The sequence below is a fragment of the Trichosurus vulpecula genome, chromosome 1, assembly GCF_011100635.1.
Source record: "Trichosurus vulpecula isolate mTriVul1 chromosome 1, mTriVul1.pri, whole genome shotgun sequence".
Taxonomy (NCBI): domain Eukaryota; kingdom Metazoa; phylum Chordata; class Mammalia; order Diprotodontia; family Phalangeridae; genus Trichosurus; species Trichosurus vulpecula.
In genome coordinates, this window is record NC_050573.1 from 91,524,374 (window position 1) to 91,545,722 (window position 21,349).

Below are 21,349 nucleotides of genomic sequence, written 5' to 3' on the forward strand. Positions count from 1 at the left end.
GGGTCCTTGGAGTGTACTGATCACTCCTCTGTGATATGCTTTTCTCTGTTTTCCAGACACTACTCCTGATTCTCCTTCCACCTGACTGCTCCTCCAGATCAAACCCTCTAGGTGTTCCTCAGGGTTCTGTCCTGGGCCCTCTTCTCCCTTCTCTACTACCTCACTCAGTGATCTCATTGGCCCTCATAGATTTAATTGCTGTCTCTATGCTGCTAATTCTCAAATCTCCCTATCCTACCCCAATCTCTCTGCTGATCTCCAGTCTTGAATCTCCAACTGTCATTCAGACTTCTCAAACTGGATGTCCAGTAGAAACTTTAATTCAGTATGTCTAAAAACAGTTCTCCTAAGCTCTTCCCACACACATACATACACATATCTTCCCTGTTATTGCAGAGAACACCATCCTCCCAGTCCCTCAGGCTCCCAAACAAGGAGTCAGCCTGTATTCCTCACTATTTCTCATCCTCCAAATCCAATCTGTTGGCAAAGCCTGTCCATTTCACCTTTGCAATAGCTCTCCAATATGCACCCTTCTCTCCTCTCCTCTACCACTCTGAAACAGACTCCAATCACCTCACACCTGTATTACTGCCACGGCATGCTGGTGGATCTGCCTACCACAAGTCTCTCCCCATCCCAATCCACCCTCCTTTCAGCCACTAATGTGATTTTCCCAAAGCACAGGGCCAAGCCCCCTATCCAATAAACTCCAGTGGCTTCCTATTGCTTCTAGGATCAAATGCAAAACACTCTGCTTGGCATCTAAAGCTTTTCATAAGGCTCCCTCCTGCTTTTCCAGTTATCTTATATCTTACTTTCCACCACTAACTCTTCAATCCAGTGACACTGGCCTCTTGGCTGTTTCACGAACAAGACACTCCATCTCTCAGGCAATTTGTCCTCCATGCCTGGAATGCTCTACCTCCTCTGCTCCAACTGCTCTTCCCTAGCTTCTTATAAGTCCCAACTAAAATCCCTCCTTTTACTGGAAGACTTCCCTAACCCCTCTTAACTCCAGTGCTTTCCCTCCATTACTTATCTCCTATTTATCTTGTATATAGCTTTACATGTGTGTATACATACATACATACATACATGTTGTCTCCCTCATTAGAATATAAGCTCCTTGAGGGCAAGGACTATCTTTTGCTTCTTGTTGTATCCTAAGTGCTTAGCGCAGTGCCTGGAAGTAGTAGGTGTTTAACAAATGTTTGTTGATTGATTGCAGCATAGGGACAGATGACAAAGTCTAGGACTCCATTAGCATATGGCCATACCTATGAGTCCAGGGGGTATAAAGGCAAAAATGAACACAGGATCATAGGTGTACTACTGGGTGTTTAAGAGACACTATAGTCCAGGATTTTCTTTTGTCATAGTACTAATCATATCTGCAACAAGGTATGATATAGTCTCCTTGTGCTCTGATCACGTAAGACTATATTTGGAGTGCTTTACCAGTTTCAAGCAGGGCACTGCTAAAATGAAATATGTCAGAGGAGGGCGACCAGAAAGGCTGAAGAGGTGACCTTCCTTGCCCAGGCCAACCGCTCATCATGTTCCTTTTATTCCATTTTCTCCAGCAAATAGCCCTCCGAATCACCTCTTCTCCCTTATCTTCACTTCCTCTATTAGTTCTTTTTCTGTTGATTACAAACACATTCATGTCTCCTCCTCCTCCTCCTCCTCCTCCTCAGCAGCTATCTAGTTCAATGCATGGCTGGAAGAACTCCCCATTATAACATACCTGTAAGTGGGTGTCCAGCTTTGGCTTGAAGCCTTCTCATAAGAGAAGCTATAATCTTTTGAGGTAATTCAAGGCTCTAAATATTAACAAGTTTTTCCTGATATTAAGCCTGTTTACCTCTTTGCAACGTCCTTGCACTGCTCCTGGTTCTTCCTTCTGAAGCCAAACAGAACAAAAAAATCTAATGTCTCTTCCACCTTGAAAGTTGTTCAAATACTTGAAGATAGCTATCATTCTCCTTCCCCCACAACCCTTTCTCAAGACTAAATATTCCCAGGTCCTTCAACAGATGCTTGTATGGCATCCTGGTTGCCTTCTAGATAGTCCACAGCTTTTCAATGTCTAGAATTAAACAGATCTCAAGATATGGTCTGGCCAAGGCAAAATACAGAGGAACTATCGCATATTTCTGGAAGCTGTGCTTCTCAGTGTAGCCCAAGATGACATTATGTTCTTTTTGGCTGCAACTTAATGCTGCTGATTCATTGGGTTTGCAGTCCACTAAAACTCCCAGATCTTTTCCAAACTATCTAAGCATGCTTCTCTCATCCTATATTTGTAAAGGTGATTACTGGTGAAACAGAAACTAAGGGTAACGGGTGAAAGTGACAAGAATAAAGATTTCAATTCAATCCCCCATCACTAGAGATGTTTAAACACAGTGGGATGTTTTAGAAGGTGATCTATAAGACTATTGATTCTAGCCCTGGGTACTAGTATTTTGCTCTTCTTTGTGGCTTGGTTAGGTTGAATGTGACTGAGCTCTTCTAAAGGGTGGATAGGACTTACATATGGTGATATGTAATCTAAGAGGGCCTTTTGAGCAAGGAGAATGCAAAGTATGTAGCACCCTAGGGTCAGAAGATATAGATTTGAATCTGCTTTATCAGGAGCTGCATGTGTTCCTAAGAATTATAAAACACACTATAGATATAAGGTGTTATATTATTATTATTGTGGGGAAGGGATGATTTGGGCTGAACCTAAGGATTCACATAATGGTATAGTGAGAGAGAATGCTATTAAGTAGTTGGGACCTGCTTCTGAAGACAATGAATACTATCTTATTAAGTCTGGAATTTATTTTGAAATAAAAAATTGTTTTTTAAAAAATTTTCTTCTGCACAGGGAAGTAACATGTATTTTAGGAAAGATTAAAAGGTGTGTCAGGATTGTAGAGTAAGGAGGCTAGAAGCAAAGAGATTAATTAGGAAGCCATTATAGAACAAATGTAAGATGAGGGCCTGAATTAGGAAAGCTAAAGTGCAAATGACAAGTAAGGGATATAACATATAGGTAGAAACAACAGACTTTGTTCACCAACTGGAAACCTGCAAAAGCTTAGTGCTATCCTGGGGGCTACACAAAAAAAAGTTAGCTTTTTTCCTTTAGGAATTTATAATCTAAAATAAATGTCACAGATATAGACATCAGTACTAAAGGATATGTGTTGAAAGCTGCACGACAATACAAAGAAAGCCTGTGTGTGTAGTTCTCAATTGTGTACTCAACCTGAAAGAGGACGTGATTGTTTCGGTATACGAGCTTAAGACCTTTCATAACCTCTGCCAAGGGAGAGGGAAATATTTTTAATGTAATTTTTTCAATTACTAAAAATCTATTTTCTCTCTTTCCCTCTGTCTTCCATTGAAAAAAGAAAAGAAAAACAAAAGCTTTGTTTTGACTATGCATAGTAAAGAAAAACAAAATCCTACACTGGCCATGTCCAAAAAACGTCTCATTCTGCACACGAGTCCATCACCTCTCTTTGTCAGGAAAAGCGTTGAATAGTTCATCTGAATCTTCATCATTGTGTTGATTAGAGTTCTTAGGAACTATTTTTAAAATTTCATTTGTAACTAGGAATTAAAGTTTCCCCAACAGAACCTGTTAGAAATCCTCCTGCTATTTCTCGATTCTACATTTAGGGTTCTCTAGCAAGTGAGCCTTCTGAAAAAATCAAATGAAGCAAGATATAACAGTAGTCCAGGGCTGCTCTGATTTATGGACCATTTTATTGGGGGGGAAACTATGTACAATTTTTTAAAAATACAGAATTGAAAAATCTTTTACAGTAAAAAATATAGCACTCTTTTATCAAACAGTAAAAATTTCCTGCTATACAGAAATTAATGTTATATGCTATATACTATATATTTAACTGAAAATAAACTACATATTCAACTGAAAATGAGTATGGTCCACAAGTGAAATAATTTCATAATATACATATATTAATTTACATTTACTATCACTAGAACTTAAATCTATGCCAATGAAAAAGATAAGCATTTCATGTTTGCTTCCCTTAAGGATGTAGAAGTTCAGTGTCAAATAAAACAAAGAAGATATTAGAATAAATATACAACTTAGTGATACCTTGAAATGCAATGTAAATTAGAGGGTTTTGTTTTACTCTTCAGGCTGAAGTGGATAGATGGAATGGATATAAAATTCTATCCCCAAAATAATATGATCTATTGGGAGTCATTGAAACATTATGGGGAAGAAATTTAACAGCCGTAAGCAGGGTTGGCAGCACAATTTAGCTTAATTATAAGGTGTTGCATTTTATGTTTTAAGATTCAGCTTCTTCATCCTCACTCTCATCATCTTCATCTTCCTCCTCTTCTTCCTCCTCCTCATCTTCTTCTTCCTCTCCTTCCCCCTTCTCTTCTTTAAGCATTTTCAGGTATTTGCTGGCTAAAATCTTCTTTGGTAATATATCTTAAAATAAAAATTGTGATATAAGCAAACAGTTATAGTAGACAACCACAAATACAAATTTCAAAGACTACCAATTCCTGTTTAAAATGCCTATTCCTATGAACTTGTAAAGAATAAAAGAATTTAGGGCAGACATTTGGAAAACATGTAAGAAAAACAAATGTTAAAAGATACATCCCATCACTGATGGCAGACTATACTGAATGCCTAGGCAAGCTATTCTCACTGCTTCTAAAATACAGACAGGATATATACTACCTTTGGACAACTCTGTAACAGTGGACACAGAGCCAAAATATTTTAAGTTGTGATGCCATCCAATAACAAAAGGCAAAAGCTTTGCTTTTTCTAGGGCTGCAAAGACTAGTTTTGAACTTTGTCTGCTGAGTAAGGGCTGAATACTCTGATCTGAGGAAATACCTGCTATGCTTGCCAAACCTGTCAAGCATTCATCTACCTGCATACATGCTATATTTAGAAACCTGTGGCAATCTCAATCAGGAAAGGTTCTATTTTCATGACTGCAATACGAAACTCAAACTGTAAACTACTAGATATGTTTACAGGCTGCTTCGAAAGCTAAGTACCTGCAAGAAATTGAAAGGTTTCCGACTCTTCTGCAGTATTTGATAAGTCACTGTAAATAAGTGCTTTCTTCTCTTTTCCACTGCCATGTTTGTAGGAATAGGTGGCTAGATACTGAACAAAGAGTTCCTAAAATAAGATGGAAAAAGATTAAAATTCAAGAAACATTCTGGTACTTTACATTAGTGCTTATTTTAAATTCATACTAAGTTTAGAAAACTTCAAGTTTAAATTGTATTATAAGCTTTAAGATCACTACAGGAGGCACAAGGACATTACAGTGTAGTTATCAGTTTGATGTTGAAAGAAGGGTAGCAACTGGTCATCCCACAAAAATTTTAGATTTAGTACTTTTAGCAATTATTATCAATGATTAACTAAACATAGGGCAATGAATCAGAAATTCAGCCAATGATCAATTACCTAGAGTAATGGAAGAGAAAAGTAATGTAGATTATCCAAAAAAAAAATCACATTTGGCTCTAGAGATGCAATTTTTTTTTACCTTCCATTTGAATATGGGCATAGCTGAAGTTCTGGTAATTCACACCACTGCAAACCAGATAATGAAGCCAATGAGTTGGGAGTTGTAAAGCTGGCCAGACTTCTTGCTCCCAGCTCAACTCCTCCATGCTGAGGATAGACAAAAATATCTCTTAAACTGATGCAAAGCACCAGCCTGAACTGTGCTGCACACCCCCAAAGTTTGGCTTGTCTAGCCCATACTTTCTCAGTCAAGGAGGTAATTAAGGAGGTTTTGGCTTTAAAAGCTAGTAGCCTAATAAAAGTAAAGAACCCCAAAGCTCCCCTGTTTTCCAGCTGCTGCTAGATTGAGGTCATATCAGCAAAGGAGCTGGAAGAAGTCTCTAGCCCAAGTCTGGGTGGTAAGGCCTTAAAGAATAAGGTGAATAAACTGTATGACTATTTTGAGAAATGGCAGTAATAGGACAAAATTAAACAGGAACCCATTAGTAGTGACAAGCTCCAACCAAGAATACCACAAGTGGACTAGGAATCAATTTGGAATACTTTAGTTTAAGGGAAAAAAAAAGATACTATGTCAACAAGCATAAAACACTGTGAAACCTACATTATTCAACACTAGTCAAGCACTTATTGTTTAGTTTGGAAACCCACTAAAAGGAAAGGGTTCAGAAGAGAAAAAGTGATTATTAAACGTGAGATACATTTTAAGGACGATTAAAGCTATTGTGATTAGCCAGAATGTATAAAGCAACCACTATATACAGAATTCCTACAATTCTTTCTCCTTGTAAACCCAGAAAATGCAATTACAGCAGAAGGGATCTGGACATTGAAAGATCATCTTAAACCTACAGATTGTTAGATATTGATATGTTAACAAGGGAAGTTGCAGAGTATAATGAATTTTTAAGGTAAATTTGGGGTATAGCTCTTCAGGGTAAACATAAAGATAGGATTGCCAGTAAGAGTATGAATTACAAATATAGTTTACTAGCTATGTGACCCTGATCGAGTCACTTCTATGTACCTCAGTTTCCTCATCTGTAAAACAGGAATAACACCACTACCTACCTCTCAGGGTTGGTGTGAGGACAAATATTTGTAAAGAGCTTGCAAATCTTAAAGCTTTATATAAATATGTTAGTCACCTTGCTATGTCTACTAGACTGTCACTGCTTTTTTATATCCAGCCATAAGGCCTGTCTATGTCCAAAATCACGGGAAAAGTACATTCTTTCTCTTAACTTTACAATTCAGATTTGTTCTCTAGATTCACTGCGTTCTGATGAGTGCCTTGGAATAGAATTTCTAGGGAGACATAACACAGCTGCAATGGATCACATTGCATTTGGCCAGGAGAGTCAAGGGCGCTTCCAAACAGTGCTGAGAAAGAGCAGAACCTTAAACTTGAGATCTCAGCAGGTAAAGGTCACTCTCCGTCCCCCCCACCCCGCCGCCGTCCCCGCCCCCCAAGAAAACCCAAAACAAAAAAACAACTCAAGGATTAAGGCGGGCTGAATTTTTGGAAAGCTTTTACCTGAAAACCCCATTATCTTCTGCAATTTCCCTTACTAACCTATGTCAATGTCTACCTAACATCTTTATGCGTAAGATGATCTTACTCTAAATCCCTCCTGCTGTAATTTAATTCATCTTTTCTGATGAACTATACAGGGGTGGAAGGAGAACCAACCATAGCAACTTCGTATTAAATGGTTTCCATCCGACAAGCTGGAGAATAGTCTGAACCCAGAACTTCTCCCCGGCTTGGCTGTCTCAACTCCCTTGCGTTTTCCCCCCAGGAGTAGGGTGTCTAGGGTTGGTCCACGCTGGTCTACTGAAGCACCAGTTGGGGTCCCCTGAGACACCCACACAGAGCCAACAAACGACTGAAAACTCCGGGGACCGCCACGCGGGATGGTTCTCTGCCAAGGCTCCTCCCTCTCCGAGTCTCAATGGACGTCCCTTTTTTTTTTTAATATTTTTTTTTTTAAAGCGCATCCCTTTCCAACGCTACGAAACACAGAGAGCCAGGAGCACGGGATAGGCGCTCGTGCTTATGCTCGCGCTCGTCCTCGTGCTCGCGCCAGGCCAGGCAGCGCGTGCGCGCAGGGCTGCCGCCGTGGCTCCCAGGGGGAGGCGTGTGAGACGCGGCCGTGGGGGGGGGGGGGAGCCTGGACACCGCCTCCTTTCCCCCACCCCCCTCGCTTCCTCCCTTCCCTCTCTCGACTCACCGTGGCCTTGGCCGTGAGCACCAGTGCCTCCTGATTGATGCTGGACACCTCTGGGGAGCTCTTCATGATCACTCGAATGCGAGATAAGGGTAGCGAGACCAGCCTCTGGTCGCTGCATTTCTCTTTGCCGCCAAACCCGTCCGCCATCTTGCCGCCCCCGCCCCGGCAGCAGTGGCAAAAATCGCGCGGCCGCCACTACTCCTGCTGCAGCTGCTGCTGCTGCCGCCGCCGCCGCGGCCGCCACGGCCCCCGCCCCTTCCGAGATATCCTCAGGGCAGTTTGACAAATAAAGTTCATTGAAAGGGAGCCTTGTGGGCCCGTTGCCTTATGGGCCCATTGCCTTATGGGAAGCGTGGTTCTCTAGAGGCGGGGCCGCTGGCCCCAACAAAGGGCGGGCTCGAGGAAGTTGACCACAAATCCCATGATGCTCCGCGCTGCTGCTCTCGTGGCTTCGGTGAAGGAAGGAAACCGTCAGACCCGCGTGGGTGGTTAGATATCTGAATCCACGTTTTTCTTGGTCGCGGGAGTCGGTGTCCGAATTCACGTCTGAGCATAAGCTCCGGATGTCAGACATCTTCAGGTCTGAGAGGACTGACGTAGAGTCTGCCATACTCTTAGTCATCATCGTCTTTGATTTCCCCCAGCTGCAACACCTGCCGCCTTGCCAACCTCAGTGACTGAGTACATCAAACCCTAAAAGTTATGCCTTGCAAAGGACCCTAGAAGCGAGCCATCTGTTAATTCAAAAAAGAACAGAACCAAGCGCCCAAAGTCCCTGACTCATTTTTATATTACCTTCAAAAGCAGATGGTTTTGGAAAAATTCCATAGTATTTAGTGTGTTAGAAGGGGGGAAACTGAGACCCAAAGGAAAAAAAAATGAGTTATCCATTCAACTCCGCTAGCTATGGTCTCATCTCTCCTCCCTTTGTGGCAAAACTTGAGAATGCAGACTACAAACGATTCCTTCACTTCCTTTTACTCCCTACAGTTTTTGACCTTAACATTTAAGTGAAACTGCTTTCTCCAAAGTTGCTAACGATTTCTTAATTGCCAAATATAATGGCTTTTTCTCATTCTTCACCCTTTTTGACCTCTCTGCAGCCTTTGACAGTGTCAGTCATGCTCTTCTTGATTCAGTCTTCTAAGTTATCGTGTCTCTACTCTCTCATGGTTCTCCCACATAATCTGGCCTATCCTTCTCTCTCTTCTTTATTCTGGCTTTTCATTCAGGTCAGAGTCTACTGACATCAGATGTCCCTCTGGACTCTGTCCTGGGCCTTCTTCCTTATACTATTTCACTTAGTGATCTTGTCAACTTTCACGGATTCCTTTGCTGAGGATTCTCAAATCCACTTACCCTAACATTTGCTCACCTCCAGTATCTCATTTCTAATTGCCTACTGGACATTTGTAACTGGATGTCAAGTAGATATCTTAAACTCCACATGTCCAAAATTGAACTAATCACCCCCCCCAAAAAAAAACCCTTCCGTCTTCCTAAGTTCCCTATTACCGTTTTGATTTTGTTTCCAAGATCTGTTCATTTTACCCTTGCAACATCTCTCACACACATCCTGGTACAGGCCCTTATCACCTTATGCCTCGACTATTTCATTAACCTGCAGATTGGTCTCCCTACCATAAATCTCTCCCATTCAAGTCCATTCTCCACCGTCAAAGTTACCTTTCTAAAGTCTGGCCATGTGATGACCCCCACCTGACCCCCTCCAAACTTTCAGCAAAGTCTAGTACCTCCCTATCACCTCCAGGATCAAATATAAAATACTTTGGCATTCAAAGCCCTTCGTAACCAGGTCCTTTCCTACCTTTCCAATCTTCTTACACCTTGCCCTCCTCACCCTCCATGTACCCCACGATCCAGTATCACTGGCCTCCTTGCATTCACTCAAACATGACACTTATCTCTGCATTTTGGCTGTCCTCCATGCCTAGAATACTTTCTCTCCTTATCTCCACCTCCTGGCTTCCTTAAAATCTCAGCTAAAATTCCCCCTTTCACAGGAAGCTTTCCCAATCTCCCGTAATTTTTGTGTCTATCCTCTTGATTATTTCCATTTATCTTATATTTAGCTTGTTCGTACATGGTTGTCTGTATGTTGTTGCCCCCATGAGACCATAAGTACTTGAGAGCAGGAACTGTCTTTTGCCTATCTTTGTATCCCCAGTGCTTACCACAGTGTCCTGGTAAGTGGTGAGTATGTAATAAATGTTTGTTGACTGACTCACCAAAGGAGAGAATAGAAAAACCAGGATTGGAATACCTTCCACTGAACATGCTGACAGACAAGGGAACACCTGGTGGGTGCCAATTTCCCTTATCCTACTCCTATCAATTGATACCTTCTTAGTCTGAGCTGATGAAGACTGGAAGTTAATTTAAAAGCCCATATCTGTAGCTGCTATGCCTCTTGATGATACCACTTACACGGCCCTTAAAGGTTTACAAAGAATTTTTCTCGTAACAAATTCAACAAACATTTATTAGTGCAAGTGTTATTATTCCCTGTCTATAGATTAAAAAAAAAAATTGAGGCTTAGACTACTTGCCCATGCATGGTTAAAGAGTTTGGAAGACTTAAGCCAACACTGGAAATCCAGAACTTTACACTATACCAAAGGGGCCTTACAGATTATACTAACAAAGATTCTCAGGACAAACATTTAAGGAAATTGCAATTGATAGATACATAATAATAAACCACACATAAAAATGTTTTACTTTTTTCAAAGTACTTTGCAACACTATATCAGGTCTCCTGACTCTTAAGTCCACCAATTTTTTCATTAGGTTACATTGTTAGGGGAAAGAATAACAATAACATGAAAGGGTGGTAATTGAAGGAGGAAAAACTAACAATGGGGAACTCAAGAAATTGACATGTTTATTGAAGCATCAGTAGCCATGTTTTAGAAAAATCCACAAGCCCAAAAGGGATCCCCACCATAAAAAGCCCAAGAAGTCATCATTCAATCTCTGCTTGAGTTTTTTCCTACTATTAAAGTAAAATCTCCTGTAGATCAAAGAGAATCAAAAGGTCTAGTCTACTTAATCTCAAATTTATCTCGCAGCAAATAGTGCTCACCTTGTGCAGAGAAATGGATTACATAATTCCTCCCCTTGATAAGTTTGTAGTACAGTGAGAAAGCCAAAATAAAAGTATAAAATAGATCATTGACCAAAAAGCAAAAAATCAAACCTCACACAAAGCAATATAAGGTAATAATAGCATATACATCTTGCTTTAAGGTTTTATATTTATCTCTTTTGGTCCCCACAACAACCCTAAGGGGTAAGTGCTATTATTATCTTCATTTCATAGATGAAGTATCTGAATCTGAGGTTTAAATGACTTGCCCAGAGTCGCACAGCTAGTAAGAGTCTGGGGTAGGATTCAAACACATCTTCCTAATTCCAATTCCAGTGTTCTATGAGCTATGCCATCCACTTGCCTGGTTTACAAAAGAAAAAAGTATTGAGCATGGTCTTAAACAAGAGGGAGGACGAAGCGAGGTAGTTGCCAAGTCTTGTCAATTCTCTATCTGTAGACCATGTTATTGTTCACTCATGTCCCACTCTTTGTGACCACATGGACTTGTCCATGGAGTTTTCCTCGGCGAAATATTGGAATGGTTTGCCATTTTCTTCTGCAGCGTAGTCTGCATTTTACAGATGAGAAATTGAGGCAAACAGGGTTAAGTAACTTGCCCAGAATAACACCACTAGTAAGTGTCTTGAGTTCGGATTGCAACTCAGCTCTGCTTCCTGACTCCAGGCCCAGTATACCTAGCTGCCTCTCAATTTTGAGCCTTCTGAAAGCTGCCCAAGGTGCAAGGCACCTGAAGCATTTACCCAAAACCATAGCTCATGAGCCCTCATTATTAAGCCAACAAGAAGACACATCGTTGAAAGCAAAAGATATTTAATGAAACAAAATAACTGAATAGGTAAGGAAAATTTCTCACATACACCCAAATTTCCCTCCCACAAATTTCTACAGGTTACCTCCCCGTTTCCCCGTTGTGAATCAGGTCCCCATCACCTCCCATTTGCCTCTTTGCACTATGAGAAAGGGACCTAGGCAGTTTTGAAGTTGTATCAATTCCCTTACAGCCCTTCTCCCAGCCCATTGTGGAATCATGGAAGATTACAGGAAACCTTTCTTCAGCTCTCCAGGTACTCTGGAGACCTCAGAATTGGAAAAGCTTTCATTCTAGCATGAGAAATTCTCTGGACAGGGGGCAGCTAGGTGGCACAGTGAGTAGAGCACCGGCCCTGGAGTCAGGAGGACATGAGTTCAAATGTGACCTCAGACACTTGACACACTATCTGTGTGACCTTGGGCAGTTGCCTTCCCTTCTCCCCTCAAAAAAAAAAGGGAGAGAGACAGGCATCACAAGTATGGAGCAAAGCATCCTAGTGCTACTTCTACGAGAGATGCACTGCATTGGCATGGCCCAGCAACTTCAGGAGCAGCTTTCTGGAGAGGGAACTAACACTAAATCTTGTCACCAGTTCTGCAATAATTAGTGACATATTCTGCTTTTCCTGTTTCTACCTCCTAGCTCTTCTCAAAACCTCTCATACTCAGACAGGCCCCTAATACTTCAAGTTCAAGAACTTCTCATAGTCAACATAGCTCTCTGGGCCCCAAAGCATTGTGGGGGATGTAGTCTGGAGAAAACATGGAGTCTGCCTACCCAGACACGCTCCTTACATTCCATGATACATCTTGCATCCTTCACCTTCTCTCCATTAACAGTTACTACCCTATTTCAAAAGGCAGGGAATTAGGAGGCAATTGCAGTGGCACAGGCCATATATTATCTCATATTATTTTAAGAGATTCCTCTGACTCCTATCTCTCCCCTGTCAAGTCCACCCTTTACAACAGCTGCCAACAGATTGTTCCTAAAATATGGATCTGACCACTCCTCTGCTAAGACAATTTTCCCATGTTATGGTTTCAATTTCTTGAAGAATTTGTCTTAAGGACAACATTATTTAAAGTATTTTTATTAGTGATTTTTTTTAAAATTGAGAGTAAAGTTAGCAAGTGACACTAACTTAAGTGGGCTTTTCATACATATTTAAAAGCCTTACAGAAACCAGTTTGTAGACCGTGTAGTGATTTATTCAAAACTTCCATGTAATATATTTGCCAGAGCAGAAGATGTTACAAAAAGAGCCAAAGGTTTTGGGAGACCCCTAGCTGCTTCAGGGAGTAGACAGCTGGAACTGGGTAGAGAGTTAAAAGAGGCAGCCAGAGTGAAGAGAAGAAAAAGGTGGCCTCTTCCGAGAAAGCAAAAAAGACCTGAGGCTCTCATTTAATCACACCCCTCTTGTTCTCTCTCCACTGCTCCCTCCTCCGCCTCCTCCCCCTCCCACCCCATCACCAAGGCAACTTGGGCAGGCCTGAATGGGTTTGGCTGCCTATCAAGAACTCTCCTTTCCCACCTTTCACAGACCTGTCAGGCTGCATTTTCAACAAATAATTTACAGAATCACAAACTGGAAGGGACCACAGAGGCCATATAGTCCAAACCATATTGGATCAAGAATCCCTTGTACAATACCTTCCTTCCTCCACTCTTCCCCGCCCCTCCATGGGCATCCAGCTTATGCATGAAGACCTTCAAAGAGGGGAAACAGGCTCCCTCCTGAGGCAGTCCATTCCCCTTTTAAACAGCTCTAATTGCTCGGAAGCTGACCCTTCACCAAGCCTAAATCTGCCTTGCTGAAATTTCAACCCATTACTTCTAGCTGTGTCCTCTAGGGTGAAATAGGACAAATCTGAGAGCCCACTGAAAATTTGACAATTGTGATCATGTCTCCTCTGTCTTCTCTTTTCCCAGCTAAACATTCCCAGTTTCTTCAGTCAATGCTGATTTGATGCTTTTTGGTTTTGTCCCCCGGTACTAGAACCATTATGACTGCCCTCTTTTGGACTTATTCTGATTTGCCCATATACTTCCTAAAATGTAGCAGCCAGAGTTGAATACTTCTCCAGATTCTAACCAGATCAGAACATAGTGCGACCGTCACCCTCCTTGTTCTGGACACCATACTTTTAATGTATCCTAGGATAGTAACATTTCTTTTGCCTCCCATGCTATACTGTTGATTCCTGTTGGACTTGCAATCTAAGAGCCTCAGATCTTTTTCACACAATTTTTTGTCAAGCCATTTCTCTGCCATTCTGTAGTTGTGCGATTGATTTTTTGAGACTGTGAGTAGAACTTTACATTTATCCCTATTACATTTTATCTCTTCCATTATGAGCCATCATTCTAGACTGTCAAAATTTTTTTGGATTAATATTCTATCTCCTAATGTATATGCTATCTATGGCTTCATCTTGGTCTTTGATTGAAAAAAAGAAAAGAAAAACCATTACACAGTACAAGAGAAAGAACAGTTCAGTCTCTGGGAGTACTCTGCCAAAGATCTCCTTCCAAGGTGACATCTAGCCTTAATGACTACTTTTTGGATCTAGTCATTCAAACAATTCCAAATCCACTTAACTATACCAATATTTATCCTATACATCTACACAAGGACAACATGAGAAATTTTATCAAATGTTTTGCTGGAATCTCTGCATATTATGTTTGTGATAATCCCTGATGTACCCTTCTACCCTCTTCTAATTGTTCCATGATAAAAAGGAAATGAGATTGATTTGCTTTGACTTATTCTTAATGAAGCCATTGTGTTCCCCTTTTTCTAAAGGCTCATATAATATGCCTTTAACAATGAGTTCTAGCGTGTTACCAGGGCTAACAGTTAAGCTTACAGAATCACAAAATCATAAAATCTGAGATTTAAAAGGGACCTCAGAAAACATCTGGTCTGAACACAAATGATCTTTATAGCATGACAAGTGGTCAACCAGCTGCTTCTTCAAGCCCTCTAGTAAAAGGAAACCAACTTCTTTCAAGGCAGCCAATTTTACTTTAGTGTAGCTTTAATATTATGAAATTTTTCTTCCTTTATATCTGAGTCTCTCTCTTGCAATTTCCACACATTCTTCCTCATTCTGTCCTCTGGTACCAAGTAGAACAAGCCAAAACTCTCTTCTACATGATGGCATAATACTTGAAGGCAATGATTCTGTTTCCTCTGCCTTCTCTTTCCCCATTCCTTCAATTAATCTTCATATGGCAGGGTCTTGTGCACTTTCACCATTGTAGTTGTTCACTTTGGGACACTCCTTAATTCATCAATTTCCTCACTTACAAGTGGCACTCAGAAATGAATATGATTGTACAAGTATGATTAACCAGGAATAAGTCCAATAGGACCATTACATCCTAGACCTAGATACTATGACTCTCTTAAGGGAGTTTGGTTTAAGAAATAGGTTATGTTTAGTCTGAAAAAGAGAAGACTTAGAGGAAATATAACTGTCTTCAAGTATTTTAAGGATTGTCATATGACAGGAGAAACTGACCCAAAAGGGAAGAACTAGGAACAATAATGGGTAGAAGCAGCAAGGGGGTAAATTTAGGCTTAAGATAAGGAAAAAACTTTCTAAGAACTAGACTTATAAACTGATAAGGAAACATCCTCCTCCTTTAAGTAGAAGAGTGGATATGGAATGAGGTTTTTGCTACCAGATGCAATGACCCTATAAGTTAGTTTTGTGTAAGTGGGTTTGTTGTTGTTGCTGTTACTAGGAAGAATTCAATGTCACTAGAAGGAGGGTGGGTTTAAAGAGACGTGACTGTGGTGTTAAAACAAAGAGCAGGGGCTAGGTGTGACAGTGAGTAGAGCACCGGCCCTGGAGTCCAGAGGACCTGAGTTCAAATTCGACCTCAGACATTTGATACCCTTACTAGCTGTCACCTTGGGCAAGCCACTTAACCCCAATTGCCCTGCCTTCCCCCCCTGCAAAAAAAAAGGAGTAATAATAAAAGCATTAAAAGAGTTGAGGGAAAAAAAGAATTAGAGCTATACAAAAGTAGCAGAACTGCCTCAGAAGGTAGTGGGTTCCCCTTCATTAGAGGACTTCAAGCAAAAGCTTGACCACCTGTCAAGGATATTGTAATGGAGTTTTTTGTTTAAGCATGGGCTAGACAAGAGGTCCCATCTAATTCTGATTCTGTGCTTGTTTCTACTGTATCTTGGGATCCTTTGTTTATTTGAATAATTCTATTTTTTTTAAATTGGTAGGTAATATTTTGCTTGTATTGTGCATCCTTTTAAAATGCAGTTTATTTTTTAAAAGAATTTTTATTAGCAACTTTTGTTTTTATATCATTTAAGTTTTCCCTTGAATCATATCCCCTTTCTCCTCCCAGAGAGTCATCCAATATAATAACTTTTTTAAAAAAGAAAAAGAGAAAAAAAATCAGAAAATTGATCTATACATTAAAAAACCTGATGATATACACAGTGTTCTATATAGGGTACGTTCCTAACTCAATAGGAGGGTCTTGTACTATTGTGACTAATCTTCTTAATCCTTTTAATGAGAATTACTTATGAGGTAGGAGCTCAGTAATCTGTCTGGGATTGCTACCTTCTTATTCCATGTTTACAGAAAACATTTACTCCTCAACAGAGGTAAGATATTCTACTCTACCCTCTCTCTCAAAATAAGTCTACCTTCACAAGAGAAGATAAAACCTTTTGGGTGTGAACATCTGGTCCCATGTCACTTCTCTACCTTATAGTACTCACACCCTGCTGTGGTAGCAATTTAGATTTGAAGATCTTTCCCACCCATTAATAGGCCATGTGATCTGCTTACATCACAGGAAGCCTAAGTCACATGTAGTGGGAGGAGCTTCCTGACAGGAAAAGGAAGTTATGTCATAGGAAATGCTGAGAGAGAGAGAGAGAGAGAGAGAGTGCAGTTGTGGCTGCTAATGGCCACCATCGTGATAGTTAGAGCTGAACAGGTTGACTTAGGTGTACTGTGAGTTTGTTCGAGGAAGACCCCAGCAGGGGGTCAGAGAGGTTTTGGAATGGCAAGGCTCCATGTTGTAATATTGTGTTTTAAGTTCCTTGCTGATATGATGAAGTGGGCTAATTGGCTGTGGGAGTTGAACATTTGGTTATGGGATATGGTTCTCTGGTGTCTGAATAAATGGTTTACTTCTTCTACCTCCTATGTGGAGAGTCTCATATACTTTGCAATACAGAACTATATAGGCATTTTGACAATTATCATCTACATTGTTATTATTGCCTTACTGATACAGCTGCTGAAGTGTTTACTTGCCTATGATTTGCCATTGCTACCCGATTCTCCTTTCTCAAGTCAATCAAAAAGGATTTACTAAGCTCCTATGTGCCAGATACTGGGGCTACAAAGACAAAAATGAAAGAATAAATGTCTCCAAAGATCTTATGATCTATTGTTTCTAAGGGAAACAATAAACACATATAGAAGTAAATATAAAATCATGCAAAATGAATACAAGGTAACTTGGTGGAGGCAGGGGAAGGGATTCGTCCGTCTTAAGGTATCGCTCATATTCTTTAAGATCTTTCAAAGATCACTAAGAGAAGCTCAGCAGTAGTAGCATCTAGGTCTTTCAACACCTCAAGATGCCTAAGTCTAGTAACTTGCAATCATTAAAGGCAGCCGCATCCTCTTACTATCTTCTTACTTATCTTGTATTTCCAATCTCTACTCGCCATTTTTGGTTATTTTTTTTTTCATTGCAAAGATCATTCTAGTAAAAAAAAAACAGGAACAAAAGGAAAGTAATTCATATTTTTCATTAATATCCATTATCATCATCCCATTCACCAGCTAACCATGCCATCCTTTATTTGCCTCCACTCCCCATCATAGCTTAAAAACAAAAACAACACTTTGTTGTACTTAGCATTCATGCCCACCTTCATTCTGGGCTTTAGTACTTCTGACATTATTCTTTTCTTATAGGATTGAATTCATCTTCACTTATTTACCCTTGATTCCATCTTATATGTATGTATTTTAAGAAATTGACTTGGTCAATTAGTTCTCTGTGCATCCACACTGAGCAGCTCCTTTTATTCTTTCCTCATTAGAATTACTTCCTGTTTTGTTCCTCTTCTTATAATTTTTAAAAATTATTCATTTTGAACTTGAATACAAAAAGATCAAAAAAGAGAGAACATTTCTATGTACACAGCACAACATAAAAATATGATTCGATATAAAACCATTAATTTCCATTTCACACTGTTCACTTTTTTTGAAAACTATATAATAAATAGTATACATTATTTTCAAAGTTATCCTATTTTTCTGAGCCTCCTTTTAAGTTTTCTCATTCCATTCACATTCAAAGTTATAATTACTAGTTGTGTATTTCCCTCCATCCTATTTTCCCCCCATTATCTTTCTCACCCTCTCATTTTACTCTATCCCTCCTCACACATCTGATTTACTCTTAACCACTACCTCCCTAATCCACACCCTTTTAAAGGATTCCTCCCATATCCTCTTCCTTTACCCTCCTATTCCTTAGTCTACCCACCCCTCTAAGAATCCTTCTCTTATCCTATCTCCCCACCTTCCTGCTTTTTTGATCTACAAGTCCATTCCTTATTCTGTCCCTCACCCTCCTATTTCTTTACACATTTAGACTTTTAAACCCTTCTAGATGTGTATTTTATCCCCTCTTTAGCTCAGTTCCTATGAGAATAAAGTTCCAGCTACCAGCCCTCCACCCCTACCTGTTTCCAACATAATAGTTCTTCCATTTGTATGAGATAATTACTCCATTTCACCTTTCTTTAACCAGTTTTATTTTTTAGAATCATCCCATCATACTCATCTCAACCCCAAGCCAAATAATGATAATATTGTAAATAGTACAGGTAACATTTTTCCACACAAGAAGTAAACAGTTTGACCTTCATGAGTTCCTTGTAATTGGTCTTTAATTTTTACCTTACTTTTCTCCTAGACCTTATATGTCAAATTTTCCATTGAGTTCTGGGTTTTGTTTTGTTGTTGTTTTGTTTTTTTTTTTTTTTGGTCATAAATATCTGAGAGTCTTTCAATTCATTAAACGTCCATTTTTTTCATTCAGGATTATACTCTGCTTTGCTGGGTAAGTTATTGTTGGTTGCAAACTCAGCTCCTTTGCTCTTCGAAATATAAGTTTCCAAGCCCTTCAGTCTTGTAGTATAGAAGCTGTGTTATCCTGATTATATAGCTCCATGTTATTTAAATTTTTTTCTTGTTGCTTGTAGTATTTTCTCCTTAACCCAGGAGCTTTGAAACTTGGCTATAATGTTCCTATGAGTTTTCATCTTGGAGTCTCTTTCAGGTGGTGATCGATGGACTTTACCCTCTTGTTCTAGAACTTTGGGTCAATGTTCCTTAATGGTTTCTTGTAATATCATATCTAAACTCTTTTTTAAAAAAAATCATAACTTTCAGGTAGTCTAAAAATTCTTATATTGTTTCTCTAGATCAGTTGTTTTTCTAATGAGATATTTATTTCACATTCTCTTCTATTTTTTCATTTTTTAAATTTTGTTTTATTATTTCTTGGTGTCTTATAATGTCATTAGCTTTCCCTTGCCCATTTCTAGTTTTTAAGGAGTTATTTTCTTCTTTAAGTTTTTTTGGATCTCTTTTTCTAATTGGTTGATTTTCTTTTTGTAATTTCATTGGATTTCTCTTATTTTTTTTCCTAATTTTTCCTGAACCTCTCAAAGTCCTTTTAAAGCTTTTCCAAGAACTCCTTTCATACTTGTGACTATTTGATATTTTTCTTTAAAGTAAGAGTTGCTTTTTTAACTTCACTATCTTCTTCTGAGTATGAACTCAGATCTTCTCCATCCCCATAGTAGCTCTCTGTGGTCATGGTGCAGTTTGGGGTTGCTGGGAACCCTGAAATGTAGGGTACAAGGCTGCATCTGCCTGGAATGAATTCACAAACTCAAACCATCTTCCAGTCAAATGGCAAGGTAATGATGGCTAATGAACCTGCAAACTAATGAGAATGAGACTGATGCTTACATACAAAAGGAGAGAGAAAGGATCTGGAAGGGATTAAGGAATGGTAGGTAGTCTGGGGTGGGCCAGGTGCACCAATGAAAGGAATGTCAAGCAAGCTAATTAGGTGATCTAGGTGGGCTGGAGTGGGCCAAGTGCCTTGGTCAGGTGACAGTGATCTGGGATGCTGAAATGTATGGGAAAATTCAGGGATTGGGTTGCTTTCAAAGACATGGTCTTTTCCTTTTAGGGGTTCAGGTCCCATCATCCCATCAATCAGGTTCTTCTTCTTCCTCTTCATCTCCCAAGCTGTCAAGGATGATGCCTCAGACTTCAAGTTTTTCTTACTGTTGCTTTCTTAGGCCCTCTCTGAGGGCCTAAACTTTGCCACTCTTCTTTGCTCCTGTGCCATTGCTAGGGCACGAAGTCAGTGAAAACCATCTTGCTCCCTGTGGTCCATCCCAAGTCTGAAACTTCAGCTCTCCTTTCTGCCCTAGGACAGAAACCAGGGACTCCACTCTTCTGCAAGTGCCCACCAGTTTCCTCTCTTTCTCTCTGTCTCTGTCTCTCTCTGTCTCTGTCTCTGTCTGTCTTTCTCTCTCTCTCTTTCTCTCTTTCTCTCTCTCTCTCTCTCTCTCTCTGTCTCTCTCACACACACACACACACACACACACACACACATACACACACTGCTACTGTGCTCACCAGGCATGAGCCATGAGCTCGCTGTTCTGTGCCCATAGCTACAGCCTGAGACCATGTCTGGTAAGCACAACTAGGCCTGGCATCCAGAGACAGCAGAGGGTCCCTCAAAGTTCCACTACTCAGGGGTCCCACCCCCACATTGTATGTGAGGTGAAAGTTCCTGAGGCCTAGGCTGCCCCACCACCACTAGCTGTCCCCAAGGTTTGTTGATTCACTGGAGTCTGCCTGGAGGTGTTTGTACTTCCTCTACCCCTGGAGGTCTGGTCTTTCCTGAGGTCCTCTCGAGTTGTCTGCTCTACTCTGAATTTTCATTATCTCTGCCTTCTAAGTTCACTTTGGGGCAATGTTTGTCTTGTTTGTGGGGAAAGTTTGGAGAGCCTGGTGTTTTCTGTTCTACTCTGTCATCTTCCCAGAATCACTTCTGCTTGTAAAATCTTCAGAATTTTACTCTTGAGATCTTTTCATTCTTCTTGTCACAATTTCCCCTACAAAACATCAGGCCTTTGGATCCTAACTGTCCCTTCACTGAGCCCTTTGAAAACTGCTCTTTAATAGCTAAGGTACATATAATACTCATGGGCTATATCACAGTCACAAAGTAGTCACTTGACCCCAAGGTTCCTGTCATTACTGTTTAAGAAGCCAGTTTTTGTTCACTGATCAGAATAAGGTCCAGAATAACATTATCCCTTCTTCTACCTTTAGAAGGATAAAATTATAGCAAGGCAAGAAACTCATTTATCAGCTACTCTGCTTTTGGCAGAGAGTTCCAGCCAACACCCAGATAATTAAAGTACCCTATTATTATAATGGAAGCAGCTAGGTGGCTAAGTGGATAGAACACTGGGCATAGAGTCAGGAAGACCTGAGGTGAAATCTGGACTCAGA

At 40.2% G+C, this 21,349-nt stretch overlaps 1 protein-coding gene across 1 annotated transcript; it reads right to left on the bottom strand.

The window, feature by feature from the left end:
• Nucleotides 1-3,743: 3,743 nt before the first annotated feature.
• On the bottom strand, nt 3,744-8,136 carry CHRAC1 (chromatin accessibility complex subunit 1). The gene is made up of 3 exons (XM_036736399.1): nt 7,783-8,136; nt 5,065-5,191; nt 3,744-4,477 (listed from the first exon to the last, which is right to left on the bottom strand). Exons 1-3 carry the CDS (start codon nt 7,927-7,929, stop codon nt 4,329-4,331), a joined length of 423 nt encoding a protein of 140 aa, XP_036592294.1. The 5' UTR covers nt 7,930-8,136; the 3' UTR covers nt 3,744-4,328.
• Between the last annotated feature and the right edge of the window lie 13,213 nt (nt 8,137-21,349).

Excerpts from the sequence above, each read along its gene's own strand:
- CHRAC1 (XM_036736399.1), bottom strand. The coding sequence starts at position 7,929 with ATGGCGGACGGGTTTGGCGGCAAAGAGAAATGCAGCGACCAGAGGCTG. Across the intron at positions 5,192-7,782 it reads TGCTCACGGCCAAGGCCACG|GAACTCTTTGTTCAGTATCT; the intron begins GTGAGTCGAGAG and ends ATCTTATTTTAG. Across the intron at positions 4,478-5,064 it reads AACCTTTCAATTTCTTGCAG|ATATATTACCAAAGAAGATT; the intron begins GTACTTAGCTTT and ends TTTTATTTTAAG.